Source organism: Podarcis liolepis (assembly GCF_965112155.1).
Source record: "Podarcis liolepis genome assembly, chromosome: 2".
Classification (NCBI taxonomy): Eukaryota; Metazoa; Chordata; class Lepidosauria; order Squamata; family Lacertidae; genus Podarcis; species Podarcis liolepis.
The window spans coordinates 118,688,326-118,700,660 of NC_139555.1; the positions used below are offsets into that span (position 1 = coordinate 118,688,326).

Below are 12,335 nucleotides of genomic sequence, written 5' to 3' on the forward strand. Positions count from 1 at the left end.
TGCGGCGGCCACGCTGGTACTGCAGGCCGCGAGCGTCTGTTCCCTCACCTTTGACAGCTCCCGATTCATTGTTTCCGAGTTCAATGAACCATGACTGATCTAATCAAAATGTTGCAAGTTGTTTCCGAAAGAGGAAAGTACTTTGAACTTCAGTGACTATATTCTTTATAAATTCACCAAAAATCAGCCGTACAATGGATTTTCACCGGACCACTTTTATTTCACTGCATATTACAAGAACTATCGAAGGGGGGTGAGCTGGGATTGATCGGCCATAAGCCTTGAACCGTGCAGTCACGTACACAGCGGCCCTTCTCCGGATGGCGGGGCTGCCTTGATAATCATCGGGAAGGGCTCAGACGAAAAGCTATCAGGAACACAATAAACTGCATACGGTAGTGTATTCAATACGGACTCCAACAAAGGACCCCGACCGGATCCCCCTCAGGGGGCAGGGAAACTTCGCCCATTCCTTTGTTTTTCGAAATGACTCATGTGGGGAGGGGGAGAGGTGGTCTCCGCCAGGTGTCAGGATACTCGTATTACCTGGAAGCTCCTCCTTGACTCCTCCTGTCCTTTAATAAAATCATGATGTATATATGATGTAATTCTGGGGGTGTAGTCAAGGGGATTAGTGGTCAATAAAAGTTAGGGTCTCCCATTGTTCGGGGCTTCCATTTTGCTTCACCTTGTGGGCGGTGGGAGTCCTGTCGCGACAGTCTTTCTAAATAAAGACCGAGCCTACTGGCTGCTGTTTTGCTCTGACTTGCTCTGGTCGGTGTCTTCATTTGCCCAAGAGGACCCTTCGGATTTCCGTTAACACCCCGCAGGGTTGTTGTGCATGATGGAAGGGAAGAGCCAGGCATGGCACCAGGTGGTCCCTGGTGGGGTTTAAATGCAATCCACTAAACCACAGAGCCTAGGGCTTGCCGATCAGGTCGGCGGTTCGAATCCCCGCGACGGGGTGAGCTCCCATTGCTCAGTCCCAGCTCCTGCCAACCTAGCAGTTCGAAAGCTCGTCAAAGTGCAAGTAGATAAATAGGTACCACCGAAGGTAAGCGCTACTCTGGTTCGCCAGAAGCGGCTTAGTCATGCTGGCTACATGACCCGGAAGCTGTACGCCGACTCCCTTGGCCAATAAAGCGAGATGAGCGCCGCAACCCCAGAGTCGGTCACGACTGGACCTAATGGTGAGGGGTCCCTGTAACCTTTAAGATGAATGGTCCCGACTGGACCAGGGCTCCCCCGTCCCAGGGACCCGGGCAGCACAATCCCAGACTCCCTGTTGCCTTGAGATTGTTTCTCTGATTTGTTAAATTATTCTATATGATTGATGTTGTATTTGAGATGTTCTACTATGTTCTATATTCCTGTTGTTATTTAATGCTTGTAAGCAGCTTTGGGATCCGTTTGAATGGAAAGTGGCACAGAAATATAATCCAATCCAATGAATGAAATCCACCCCAGGGGAGCTTTGAATGGAAGGCGGAGGGAAGCAGGAGCCTATCTCTCTGTAAAGGGCGAATCCTCCCGGAAGCGAGAGCGCGGCGCCACCTGCAGGCCGGGAGCCGCCACGACAAGCCAGAAGGTAATATTGGCAACATACCGCTCTTCTTTCCCCTCCCCTCCCAATCAGCGCGGAGCAGCTGGGCGTTCGAAGTCCTCCCTTCGCGGTGGCTGCTGGGAGACGTAGTTTCCTCCGGCCACTAGGACGGTGAGTTTCCGTGGCAGCCGCGCTCGGCGGCACTGGCTTTCCCGTCATGCCTTGGGGCGAGAGCGAGAGAGGCGCGGAGGGCGGCGGAGGAGAAGGACGGCGGCCGAGCGGCGCTTGAGGTGGGCGCAAGGGCGGGGGTGAGGTTTATGGAGGCCGCAAAGAGGGCCTCGGGGGCCGCTCGGGGGATGATGAGGGAGGTGGGGGGAGTGGAGTGGAGGGAGGGAGGAAAACCCCATCACTGAATCAGACCCGTGGTCCAGCCAGCTCAGTATTGCCTGCACGGGCTGGCAGCAGCTCTGCCAGGGCTCTTCCCGGCCCAACTGGGGATGGAGCCCGGGATCTTCTGCATGCCGAGCAGGTGCTCTGCCCGTGAGCCTCCTCCCTTCCCCCAAAGCCTAGGAATCCGCCTCCCACTGAATCTTGCAAAGGAGGCGACTGGAATCGCACAATGGAAGTTTCCACAAAGCTCCCTCCGCCCCAGTCCATTGTTCAGAGCAACGGTGTTGCCCACACGGACTGGCAGCGACCTTTGCATGCAAAGCAGCCACCGCCCTTCCCCGAGATGCCCATCGTTCGCTGCCCTTCTGATCACTCTGCGTGGGCCTAAAATTCCTGATGACACCAATAGGGCTGGTTGGAATCAAATTTTCATTCTCTTCCCAGGCTCTGCCTGCCTCCCTTCCTTTTTGTTCTCTGCCATCCCTGGCTGGATTTCTTCTCTCCCCTAGATGCCCTTCCCCTGCCTTGGGATTCCCTTCCACCTGCCTCCCTGTTTCCGGGAGACCCCTGCACCCAAAGGCCCTTTGCGCTCATCACAGCTCCCTTGGGAGCCGAATCTGGCAAGTGTGGGACTGTTGGGGGGGGGTGACTTTTCTTACCTTTCTTCCTTCCAGCTCAGTGGCGGACTCCTTTCCCTGGCTGCAACCATCTGCATTGCACTACCCATTCAGTCCTGGTGTCTCCAGGTAAAGGCTGGAACCTCGGAGAGCTGCTGGCAGTTTGTGTTGGAAATATCAAGCTGAATGGGCCAGTCCCTGTGTTCCCATCCATGCAGAGTTTCACTCACACAAAGCGTGTGTGTTAGGGTGTTTCCTTTTCTCTGCTAAGCTGGGAGTTACCTTTTGGATCGGGATGCCAGCTGGAGGTTTGTGTTGGGATGCAGGTGTAGGATTGAGATCTGGGTTGGGGAATTAGCCATGGTGGGAGTGGGATAGAGGAAAGTCTGTGTGTGTGTGTGTGTGTGCAGATGGGGTGAGGCCCTTAGAAAGAGGGGGAAACCCCACTCCTTGAACTGGGATGCAGGGAACCATTGTTGTGTCAGTTTGCAGGTGTGTGTTGGAAGAAAAGATTCCCTGCCTGTTGATATCAGCCAGGTACCTTCACTGTACTGATTTTGGCACTTCCTAAAAACTTTTTTTGTTTAGAGATGCCTACCCAGATGTGTTTTTATTTTACTTCATGTACACTGGTCTTTTTATATTAAAAAAACCTGCTTGATTCTATCTATATTTGATGGTTTTTAACTTAATAAAACTGTCTGATGACGGAAAGGCTACAGTGGTACCTCGGGTTACATACGCTTCAGGTTACAGACTCTGCTAACCCAGAAATAGTACCTCGGGTTAAGAACTTTGCTTCAGGATGAGAACAGAAATCATGCTCCTGCGGTGTGGCGGCAGCGGGAGGCCCCATTAGCTAAAGTGGTGCTTCAGATTAAGAACAGTTTCAGGTTAAGAACAGACCTCTGGAACGGATTAAGTACGTAACCAGTACGTACCACTGCACTATGGTCTGTTATGTGGGAATTAAACTCACGTTCCCGTTTGCGGAGTATGTGGAAGGCAGTCCTGGGTCGTTTGACGCTTTAATTAGTTCTCTTTTCCCTCGTGTAAAAACTAAGCAAGACACTCCCTTTCAAAGTTTAAATAGCATATAACTTAGTGTGCTTGCAGTTGCAGATTAAATAGACAATGCGGGTAGGCGATACTTAATTTGCTAAAGCGTCTTACAGACTGGCTGAGACAGACAGCAGCACAACCAACATAACATACCTGCTGCTCTGTTAAGACTGTTCAATACTAACTGCCGTGACTGAAATAACTGCCACAGAGTGTATGATGTCACGAGAGTTCCACAGCTCTTGCAGTTAACCATTCATAAAAGCACTTTGGATGCTAACATCCCACATGTTAAGCTTTTGGTTAAGTCTACTAGTTTTTAATCTCCTGATTTTTATCAATTTTCCCCTTATGAATATATTTTATGTAAACAGCTTAGATTTAAAAAATAATATTCAATGGCATATAAATCTTGTTAAATGAAATGCTTTCTTTAAAACGTGAGCTCTTAATTGTTGTTGTTGTTTAGTCGTTTAGTCGTGTCCGACCCTTCATGACCCCCTGGACCAGAGCACGCCAGGCACTCCTGTCTTCCACTGCCTCCCGCAGTTTGGTCAAACTCATGCTGGTAGCTTCGAGAACACTGTCCCACCATCTCGTCCTCTGTCGTCCCCTTCTCCTTGTGCCCTCCCTCTTTCCCAGCATCAGGGTCTTTTCCAGGGAGTCTTCTCTTCTCTTGAGGTGGCCAAAGTACTGGAGTCTCAGCTCCAGGATCTGTCCTTCCAGTGAGCACTCAGGGCTGATTTCCTTCAGAATGGAGAGGTTTGATCTTCTTGCAGTCCATGGGACTCTCAAGAGTCTCCTCCAGCACCGTAATTCAAAAGCATAAATTCTTCGGCGATCAGCCTTCTTTATGGTCCAGCTCTCACTTCCATACATCACTACTGGGAAAACCATGGCTTTAACTATACGGACCTTTGTTGGCAAGGCGATGTTTCTGCTTTTTAAGATGCTGTCTAGGTTTGTCATTGCTTAATACAGGGTGGCAAATGTGACCTAACAGGCATTACTGAAACCTGGTGGGATGGGACTCATGACTGGAATGTAGAAATTGAGGGCTCCAACCTGTCACTCTACAGCAGTGACCAGAGGAGGAATGACTTGTTGGGAAGAGCACAGGTAAAAGAAATGCCATGGTGCATCTGCAACAGCACAACCGGACTCCTTCATCTGCCCCAGCTGCAACAAAACATGTCTCTCCCATTTCAGTCTCCAAGCCACAGTGGATGCTGTAACTCTCCGATGGTTTGACTTCCCCCTTGAAGGCGCACTCTTCCATTGTCTCCCGAGACAGACAGATGCCATCAACAACCTGCTCAAAAGAAATATATCAAAACGGAAGGGAGAAGGAGTAGCAATCTGTGAAGGATGTGTACACTTGGAGTATGAAAGGTGGATGGAGAGCATATGGGTACAAATTGTAGGAGTAGGAAACAGCAGTGACCTTACTGTGGATATCAGCTATAGACCTTCAAGCCAGACTGAGGACTTCGATGATGCTTTCCTCCCCTCCCCCCAAATGCAAACAGCGTTTTATTGATGTCATTCACTTCCAGCCCAGACAGCTTCCCTCTTCCCAATTCCCCGTAGTGAATGCCACCTTTTAAGAAAAAATTCTTTTTAATTGAATTTTACATTGCACATTTAAATTCAAACAATAAACACCATCATCATTACGATTCCCTGAATCCTTTGACTGCCCTCCATCCTTCTATGGTTACAATTTTCAATCTTTTCCCACTGCTTCCCTTATTTTGTCTATTTTTCTTAAATAATCCAATTTTACCTTAGTTTATAGTACATTACAAAGTTACTCAAATCCTGCCAAAGTTTTTAGTTGTTTACAGTGTTCTCTTAAGTACATTGTGAATTTTTTCCCATTCCTTCTTAAATTTCATCTCTTCCTGGTTTCTGATTTTCCTGGTCAATTTGGCCATTTCGGAGTAGTCCATCATCTTCATCAGCCATTTGTCTCTGGTTGGGACTTTATCTTCTTTCCATCTCTGGACCAGTAGTATCCATGCTGCTGTCGTCGCATACATAAATAATCGTCTCTGATGCTTTCCTATAGCAGATTACCAAACATTCGAAAAGGAGAGATATAGTAGTCATGGAAGACTTCAGCTACTCCAACATCAGTCCAGGAATCCATTTTATTGTGCATTCATGGGATTTGTGCTATTCCACAATTCCACCAGCAAAGGTTTCGAGCTAGTCGTAGCCACACTGCTTCATTCTCAAACAGTGTAGCTCTCATACCTTCCTGCTGTAATCCCACAATTTTTCATACCCCAAACATACTGGTTTATTTTTTCTTTTGTTCCTCTTTTGTTGCTGTAATAACGTGGGGATTTGGGGACGCATCACAGAACGAATAAGATAGAATGATTCCAACAGAGAACTTGAAGTCACTTCGCCTTAACTGCAATCTTTGGATTGCTAAATTACCTGTGAGATAAATCTCTTCCCTTTTTTCTGTTTTCAGGGTTTGGTGATCTTTGAGGAGGCGGCCGTGTGTTTCACAGAGGAGGAGGGGCCCTCCTGGATCCAGGCCAGAGGGCCTTGCACAGGGACATCATGGAGGAGAATTACAGGAATCTGGCCCTTCTGGGTAAGTCTCCTTTTGGCCCAAAGTTACTCACACACCCAGGGCAGCAGCATAAGATCACGACACAAGGTCTCAGTTGGAGTTGTTCCTGCTGCTTTTGAGCTCTGTTGGCTGGAGGTGCTATGGATGAAACATGAGGCCTGATGCATAATGAGGGCTGGATACAATTAAATAGTTGAGACGCTAGGGTATAAAGCAAATCCCACGAGTGCAATGTGTCTATTTCCATCCCCTCTTCTGCCTGTGTGCCCCTCTAAATCAGGTCTGGCAGACTGAGGGAAATTAGAAAATGGGAGGTTGTTTTATGTGACATGTCTTGTGCAATGTCAAATTCACTCTGAGCTTCCAGAGCTCTGTAATATAAAATGAACAACCTTCCATTCTGAAGGTCTGGTCTGCCCTCCCCGCTGTCCACGGAGCAAATTTCTCTGACCTCCCAAGACCCCACTGATTTTACCAGCAGAGACAAAAAGATGAAAGATATTGGAGTGGACCCAGTACTGGGATAGGTGCAGCCCAGTGCTATAATAATAATAATAATAATAATAATAATAATAATAATAATAATAATAATAATTTATTTATTTATACCCTGCCCTCCCCAGCCAAGACCGGGCTAAGGGCAGCTAACACCAAATATAAAACAATTGATTGAAATACAACTTAAAAACAAGACTAAAATACAACATTAAAATGCAGCTTCATTTCAGCAGGAACTCAAAATGAGGAGGAAAACCGACTCTTTCCTGGTTCTCAGATTGATTATTTGATATGCACAGTTCAGCTGTGAGGTGGGGGCTGTGTGTGTGTGTGTGTGTGTGTGTACAAGGAAAGGTGTATGCGTGAGAGAGACAGTGTGGACTGGCCATACCCACCTTTGGCTACAATTACCGTCGTCTTGCGTCCCCCAGAAACATTGGTCAAGGGGGAATGTGGCCATCAACCTTCCCTGCTCTATACATACTCCACATAAGCAGCCATTTATTGCCTATCAACAGTGGCTGCCTGCTTCCCCTTCTCTGTTTTAGATAGCTGTTAATTGGAATTGTTCCATAATTTGGGTATCCGTTCCTCCCTGATCAAGTTCCTCTTTGTATTCCTGCAGGTGATCAGAAGGAGATCAGTCAAGAGAATGAACCCCAGAGAATTAAAACTGAAGCAGAAGAAAATGTGAGGAAGGACGCTGTTGTTCCAGATGGTGCTAGCTTCAATGAAATTTCAATGCTGGAAGGACCTTACACAGGCAAGAAAGAGGAAAATGTCTCTCTTTGTGCAAAAAGCCCAACAAGACTATCAAGCCTTAGCACCATTGGAAGAAAACATGATGGGGATAAACGGTTTCAATGTTCAGAGTGTGGAAGGAGTTTCAACTACAAATCACATCTTCTTGTACATGAAAGAATCCACACAGAAGATAAACCGTATAAATGTTCAGAGTGCGGAAAGAGTTTTTGTCTGAGCTACAACCTTCTAACTCATCAAAGAATCCACACTGGAGAAAAACCATATAAGTGCTCAGTGTGTGGAAAGAGTTTCACTCAGAGCAGTACACTTTTTAATCACCAAAGAATCCACACAGGAGAGAATACACATACATGTCCCAGTTGTGGAAAGTGCTTCAGCCAGAAAAATGACCTTCTTAGTAATCAAAGATTCCACACAGGGGAGAAACTGTATAAATGCTTAGAGTGTGGAAAGAGCTTCACTCAGAGCTCTTCACTCAGAGGAGAGAAACGATATAAATGTTCAGAGTGCGGAAAGAGTTTCCGTCTGAGCTCCAACCTTCTTACCCATCAAAGAATCCACACTGGAGAAAAACCATATAAATGCTCAGTGTGTGGAAAGAGCTTCACTGACCGTAGTAGCTTTTCTCGTCATCAGAGAATCCACACAGGAGAGAAGCCGCATAAATGTTCCAATTGTGGAAAGTGCTTTAGCCAGAACAGCCGCCTTCTTAGCCATCAAAGAATCCACACAGGGGAGAAACCATATAAATGCTTAGAGTGTGGAAAGAGCTTCACTCAGAGCAGTACGCTTTTTAATCACCAAAGAATCCACACAAAGAAGCCACATAAATGTTCCAGTTGTGGAAAGTGCTTCAGCCAGCAAAGTGACCTGCTTAGTCATCAAAGAATCCACACAGGAGAGAAACCGTATAAATGCCCAGAGTGCGGAAAGAGCTTCACTCATAGCAAAAGTCTTCGTAGTCATCAGAGACTTCATGCAGGTGAGAAACCATTTAAATGTGCCGAGTGTGGGAAAAGCTTCAGTCATGGCAGCAACCTTACTTATCATGAAAGAACCCATACTGGTGAAAGACCTTATAAGTGCTCAGAGTGTGGAAATAACTTCACTGACCGTGCTGGCCTTTCTCGTCATCAGAGAATCCACACAGGAGAGAAGCCACATAAATGTTCCATTTGTGGAAAGTGCTTCATCCATAACAGTATCCTTCTTAGTCACCAGAGAATCCACACAGGGGAGAAACCGTATAAATGCTTAGAGTGTGGGAAGAGCTTCGCTCAGAGCAGTACGCTTTTTAATCACCAAAGAATCCACACAGGGGAGAAGCCGTATAAATGCTTAGTGTGTGGAAAGAGCTTTGCTCAGAGCAATGGCCTTCGTTATCATCAGAGGCTCCATACAGGTGGGTGTGAGAAAAGCTTTACACACAGGGGAGAAGATTGTTTAAACAACTGTTAAATGATATGGGTCTACCTGTGTTGGAGCCAGTCACAATATTTGAGGACAACCAGACCTGTATTCATATGGCTGAGTCCAAGAAAGTCCAAAAGAGATCTAAACACGTGGATGTCAAATATCATTATGTAAGGGACCACGTGGAACAGAAACCAATTGAATTACGATTCTGCCCCACAGAAAAAAATTCTGACACATATACTGATAAAGCCTCTTGCAGCGTGTAAATGTGAATAATTGGTGAAACGGCTAGGTTTTCTGCCATCAAATGAAAGCCAATATCATGAACAAAATTAAAGAAGGGGTGTTTGAGTAACTGGATATGATAAAGGGTTAATTTCCTTTATGAGTGTAAATCACCCCTGGGTGAGCTAAACAATGTGCAAGGTCAGCCAAGCCAGTTGCTATGGTCATGGCCCAGTGCCCCTACATCTGTGATGAATGCATGTCAGCTCAGTAGTAGAGTCTATTAGTTGTCCAGTGTTCTGTCCTGAATTGGTGAGTTTACTTAGAATAATGGAAATGCCTTGTACTCTTATGTATCTGTATATATCTGTATCTGTAGAAGTCTACAAGCTGTGTCTATCTATGTCTGGAACTGTTTTACTGAGCCTCATCTTCTGCAACAGTAAACTATTTGGATCTTAAGCTGCTTCTGTGTGGTGACTGCATTATTATCTCAATATATGTTTCCCATTTTGGGATGCAACGGTGGATCAAGGTTCAGATACCAGTAAAAAAATCCAGGTTGGATTGTGAATCGTCGCCACCATGAAGAAGAAACACCATGTCTTTTGGGTGTAAGTAAGTAAATAGGGAGGGATGCGGGTGGCGCTGTGGGTTAAACCACAGAGCCTAGGACTTGCCGATCAGAAGGTCAGTGGTTTGAATCCCCGTGACGGGGTGAGCTCCCGTTGTTCGGTCCCAGCTCTTGCCAACCTAGCAATTCAAAAGCACCTCAAAGTGCAAGTAGATAAATAGGTACCACTCCGGCGGGAAGGTAAACGGCGTTTCCGTGCGCTGCTCTGGTTCACTTGAAGCGGCTTAGTCATGCTGGCCACATGACCCGGGAGCTGTGCGCCGGCTCCCTCGGCCAATAAAGTGAGATGAGTGCCGTAACCCCAGAGTCGGCCATGACTGGACCTAATAGTCAGGGGTCCCTTTACCTTTACCTTAAATAAATATGGAAGTTTTTAATGTGTGATGTTTTATTGTGTTTTTAATATTCTGTTGGGAGCCGCCCAGGGTGTCTGGGGGAACCCAGCCAAATGGGCAGGGTATAAATAATAAATCGTTGTTGTTGTTACAACCAGTGCTTTTTCTGGGGGTACACAGGGGTACGCATCCCTCTAAACATTTTGTGAATCTAAGTTTGGCCTCATTTAGAGGCAGTATTTCAATATGAATAGGAAAATGAGAGTACCCCTAAACATTTTTTAGGAAAAAAGCACTGATAACAACTTTATGGAGGGTGGCCGTGCATAATGTGTGGACTCTGAAAAAATACTCCGTGACAGGAGAAGGATTTCTACATGGAAAGAACCCACTCAGCAGTGTGAAGCAATCTTAGGTCAACGCACAATGACACACAAACCATACAGAAAAACGATTTAATTGCATATTCTGAGCAAACATCACAAGTAGGCAAACCTGAGGTAGGAAACAGATCAACCTTTAGATGGCCTCTTTCTTTTTTGCTTTTTTTTGGTATGGTGGCACATATATAACTACAGTGGTACCTCGGATTACAGACGCTTCCGGTTACAGACTCCGCTAACCCAGAAATAGTACCTTGGGTTAAGAACTTTGCTTCAGGATGAGAACAGAAATTGCGCAGCGGTGGCAGCGGGAGGCCCCATTAGCTAAAGTGGTGCTTCAGGTTAAGAACAGTTTCAGGTTAAGAAGGGACCTCCGGAACGAATTAAGTACTTAACCCGAGGTATCACAGTACCCCACCTAACACTCTCCTGGAAAGGAGGAGTAACGAAGCCATGAGCAAAAAATATTCTGGCAGTCTGAGATTCTTCTTATTGACGGCCCTGGCTCCATTCGCACTCCTCCCCGACCACATTATTAAGTTCTGCCCTTCAGCAATGTCACAAAGTTTAGTGGGGGAGTCAACCTCGTATTCAGGGGTCATCAATGTGGTGTCCTCAATCCCCAGTATGCCTTCAAACAGCACCAGCGAAAAGTTAATATCCTTTCAAAAATCCACAATCCAGGAGAAAACAGCGTGACCCTGTGGTTCAGTTTCTGTTTGCATTGGTTTGGTTTTCCTATACAGTGTAGGGCTGGTGGGTAGATGTAGGAGTAGGGGTAGGGGTAGGGTTCCCTTCTTGGCAGGGAACTCTGGGAATTGTAGCTCGGGTTAAAGGTTAGTGTTAGGGTTATGGTTCCCTTTTTGCCAGGGAACTTTGGGAATTGTGGTTCTGGTTAAGGGGGTAGGCGTAGGGTTCCCTTCTTGGCAGGGAACTCTGGGAATTGTAGCTTGGGTTAAGGGGTAAAAGTTAGCGTTAGGAATAGAGTTAGAGTTAGGAACTCTGGGAATTGTAGCGGTAGGGTTCCCTTCTTGGCAGGGAACTCTGGGAATTGTAGCATGGGTTAAGGGTTAATGTTTAGGATTAGGGTTAGTGTTCGGGTTAGGGTTAGAATTCTAGTTAGCGTTAGGAACTCTGGGAATGTAGGTCTGGGAGGGGAAGAAGGGGGTCTCCTAACAACTCTCAGCACCCTTTTCAAACTATAGCTCCCAGTTTCTTTGGGGGAAGAAGCCACGAGTGTTTAAAGCGGCTTAATATCGCTTTAAATGGTGTGGATGTGGCCCCGGCCTTCCTCACCCCACTGCCCCTTATTATTAAGAAATTGAAAGGATTTCCCCATTCAAATCTCTCGGGAACAGGAAGAAGAACTTTGTATCTCATGCTATTTTGGGTGGTTTCTAACACTTGATTGTTGAGATCATATGACCATTTCATTTGGAAAATTATTTAATAAAGATAATTTTTTTATTAAAACCTTTGAATGTGTTTGAGTGTATGGAAGTTTTAATTTCATCGTTGTGCGTTTTTACAGTGAAATGCATGGAGATATGTGAAAACACATAAAAATAAAAATATTGCAGCTGCCAAAACAATATGAGGCACTTAAAAGAAATGTGAAATCCAGATAAGGAGTTCTGACCTTATTTGACTGGTGAGTGAGTTTGTCTTTTTCCTCTTCCCCCCAGGTCCCTTTTTCCTTTTGTGCCATGACAATCGTAAGCCTGCAGTCAGGAACCACTATGTTCTACCTGCATATGTTTCAAGGCCCTGTGCTTCTGAATACCATGTGTTGGAAACTGTAGGAGAGAAGAGTTGTCGTCGCACTCGGATCCTGCTGTGGGACTTCCCATTGGGGAACACGACCCCTCTGCCCTGAA

General features: G+C 46.1%; 2 protein-coding genes across 8 annotated transcripts in view; one reads left to right on the forward strand and one right to left on the reverse strand.

The window, feature by feature from the left end:
- Positions 1-2,720, reverse strand: part of LOC310701223 (uncharacterized protein) — a 42,495-nt gene extending 39,775 nt beyond the window's left edge. The window contains exon 1 of the mRNA XM_083491777.1: positions 2,593-2,720. Coding sequence (XP_083347903.1) covers positions 2,593-2,660 — 68 coding nt within the window. The 5' untranslated portion in view covers positions 2,661-2,720. The remainder of the gene's footprint in view (positions 1-2,592) is intronic.
- On the forward strand, positions 1,571-9,568 carry LOC310701525 (uncharacterized protein). 7 transcript variants are annotated; one of them, XM_083492541.1, is made up of 3 exons: positions 1,571-1,588; positions 6,098-6,223; positions 7,326-9,568. In XM_083492541.1, the coding sequence occupies exons 2-3, from the start codon at positions 6,190-6,192 to the stop codon at positions 8,921-8,923; spliced, it is 1,632 nt and encodes a 543-aa protein (XP_083348667.1). In that variant the 5' UTR covers positions 1,571-1,588; positions 6,098-6,189; the 3' UTR covers positions 8,924-9,568. The 7 variants fall into 7 exon arrangements, with proteins under 7 accessions (XP_083348667.1, XP_083348662.1, XP_083348664.1 ...); XM_083492536.1 differs by lacking the exon at positions 1,571-1,588 and adding an exon at positions 1,690-1,833; XM_083492538.1 differs by lacking the exon at positions 1,571-1,588 and adding an exon at positions 2,734-2,858.
- The last annotated feature ends 2,767 nt before the right edge of the window (positions 9,569-12,335 follow it).

Bases quoted from the DNA above. Each gene is read 5' to 3' on its own strand.
- LOC310701525 (XM_083492541.1), top strand. From the start codon at position 6,190: ATGGAGGAGAATTACAGGAATCTGGCCCTTCTGG. The intron at 6,224-7,325 runs GTAAGTCTCCTT...GTATTCCTGCAG, and splicing joins CAGGAATCTGGCCCTTCTGG to GTGATCAGAAGGAGATCAGT.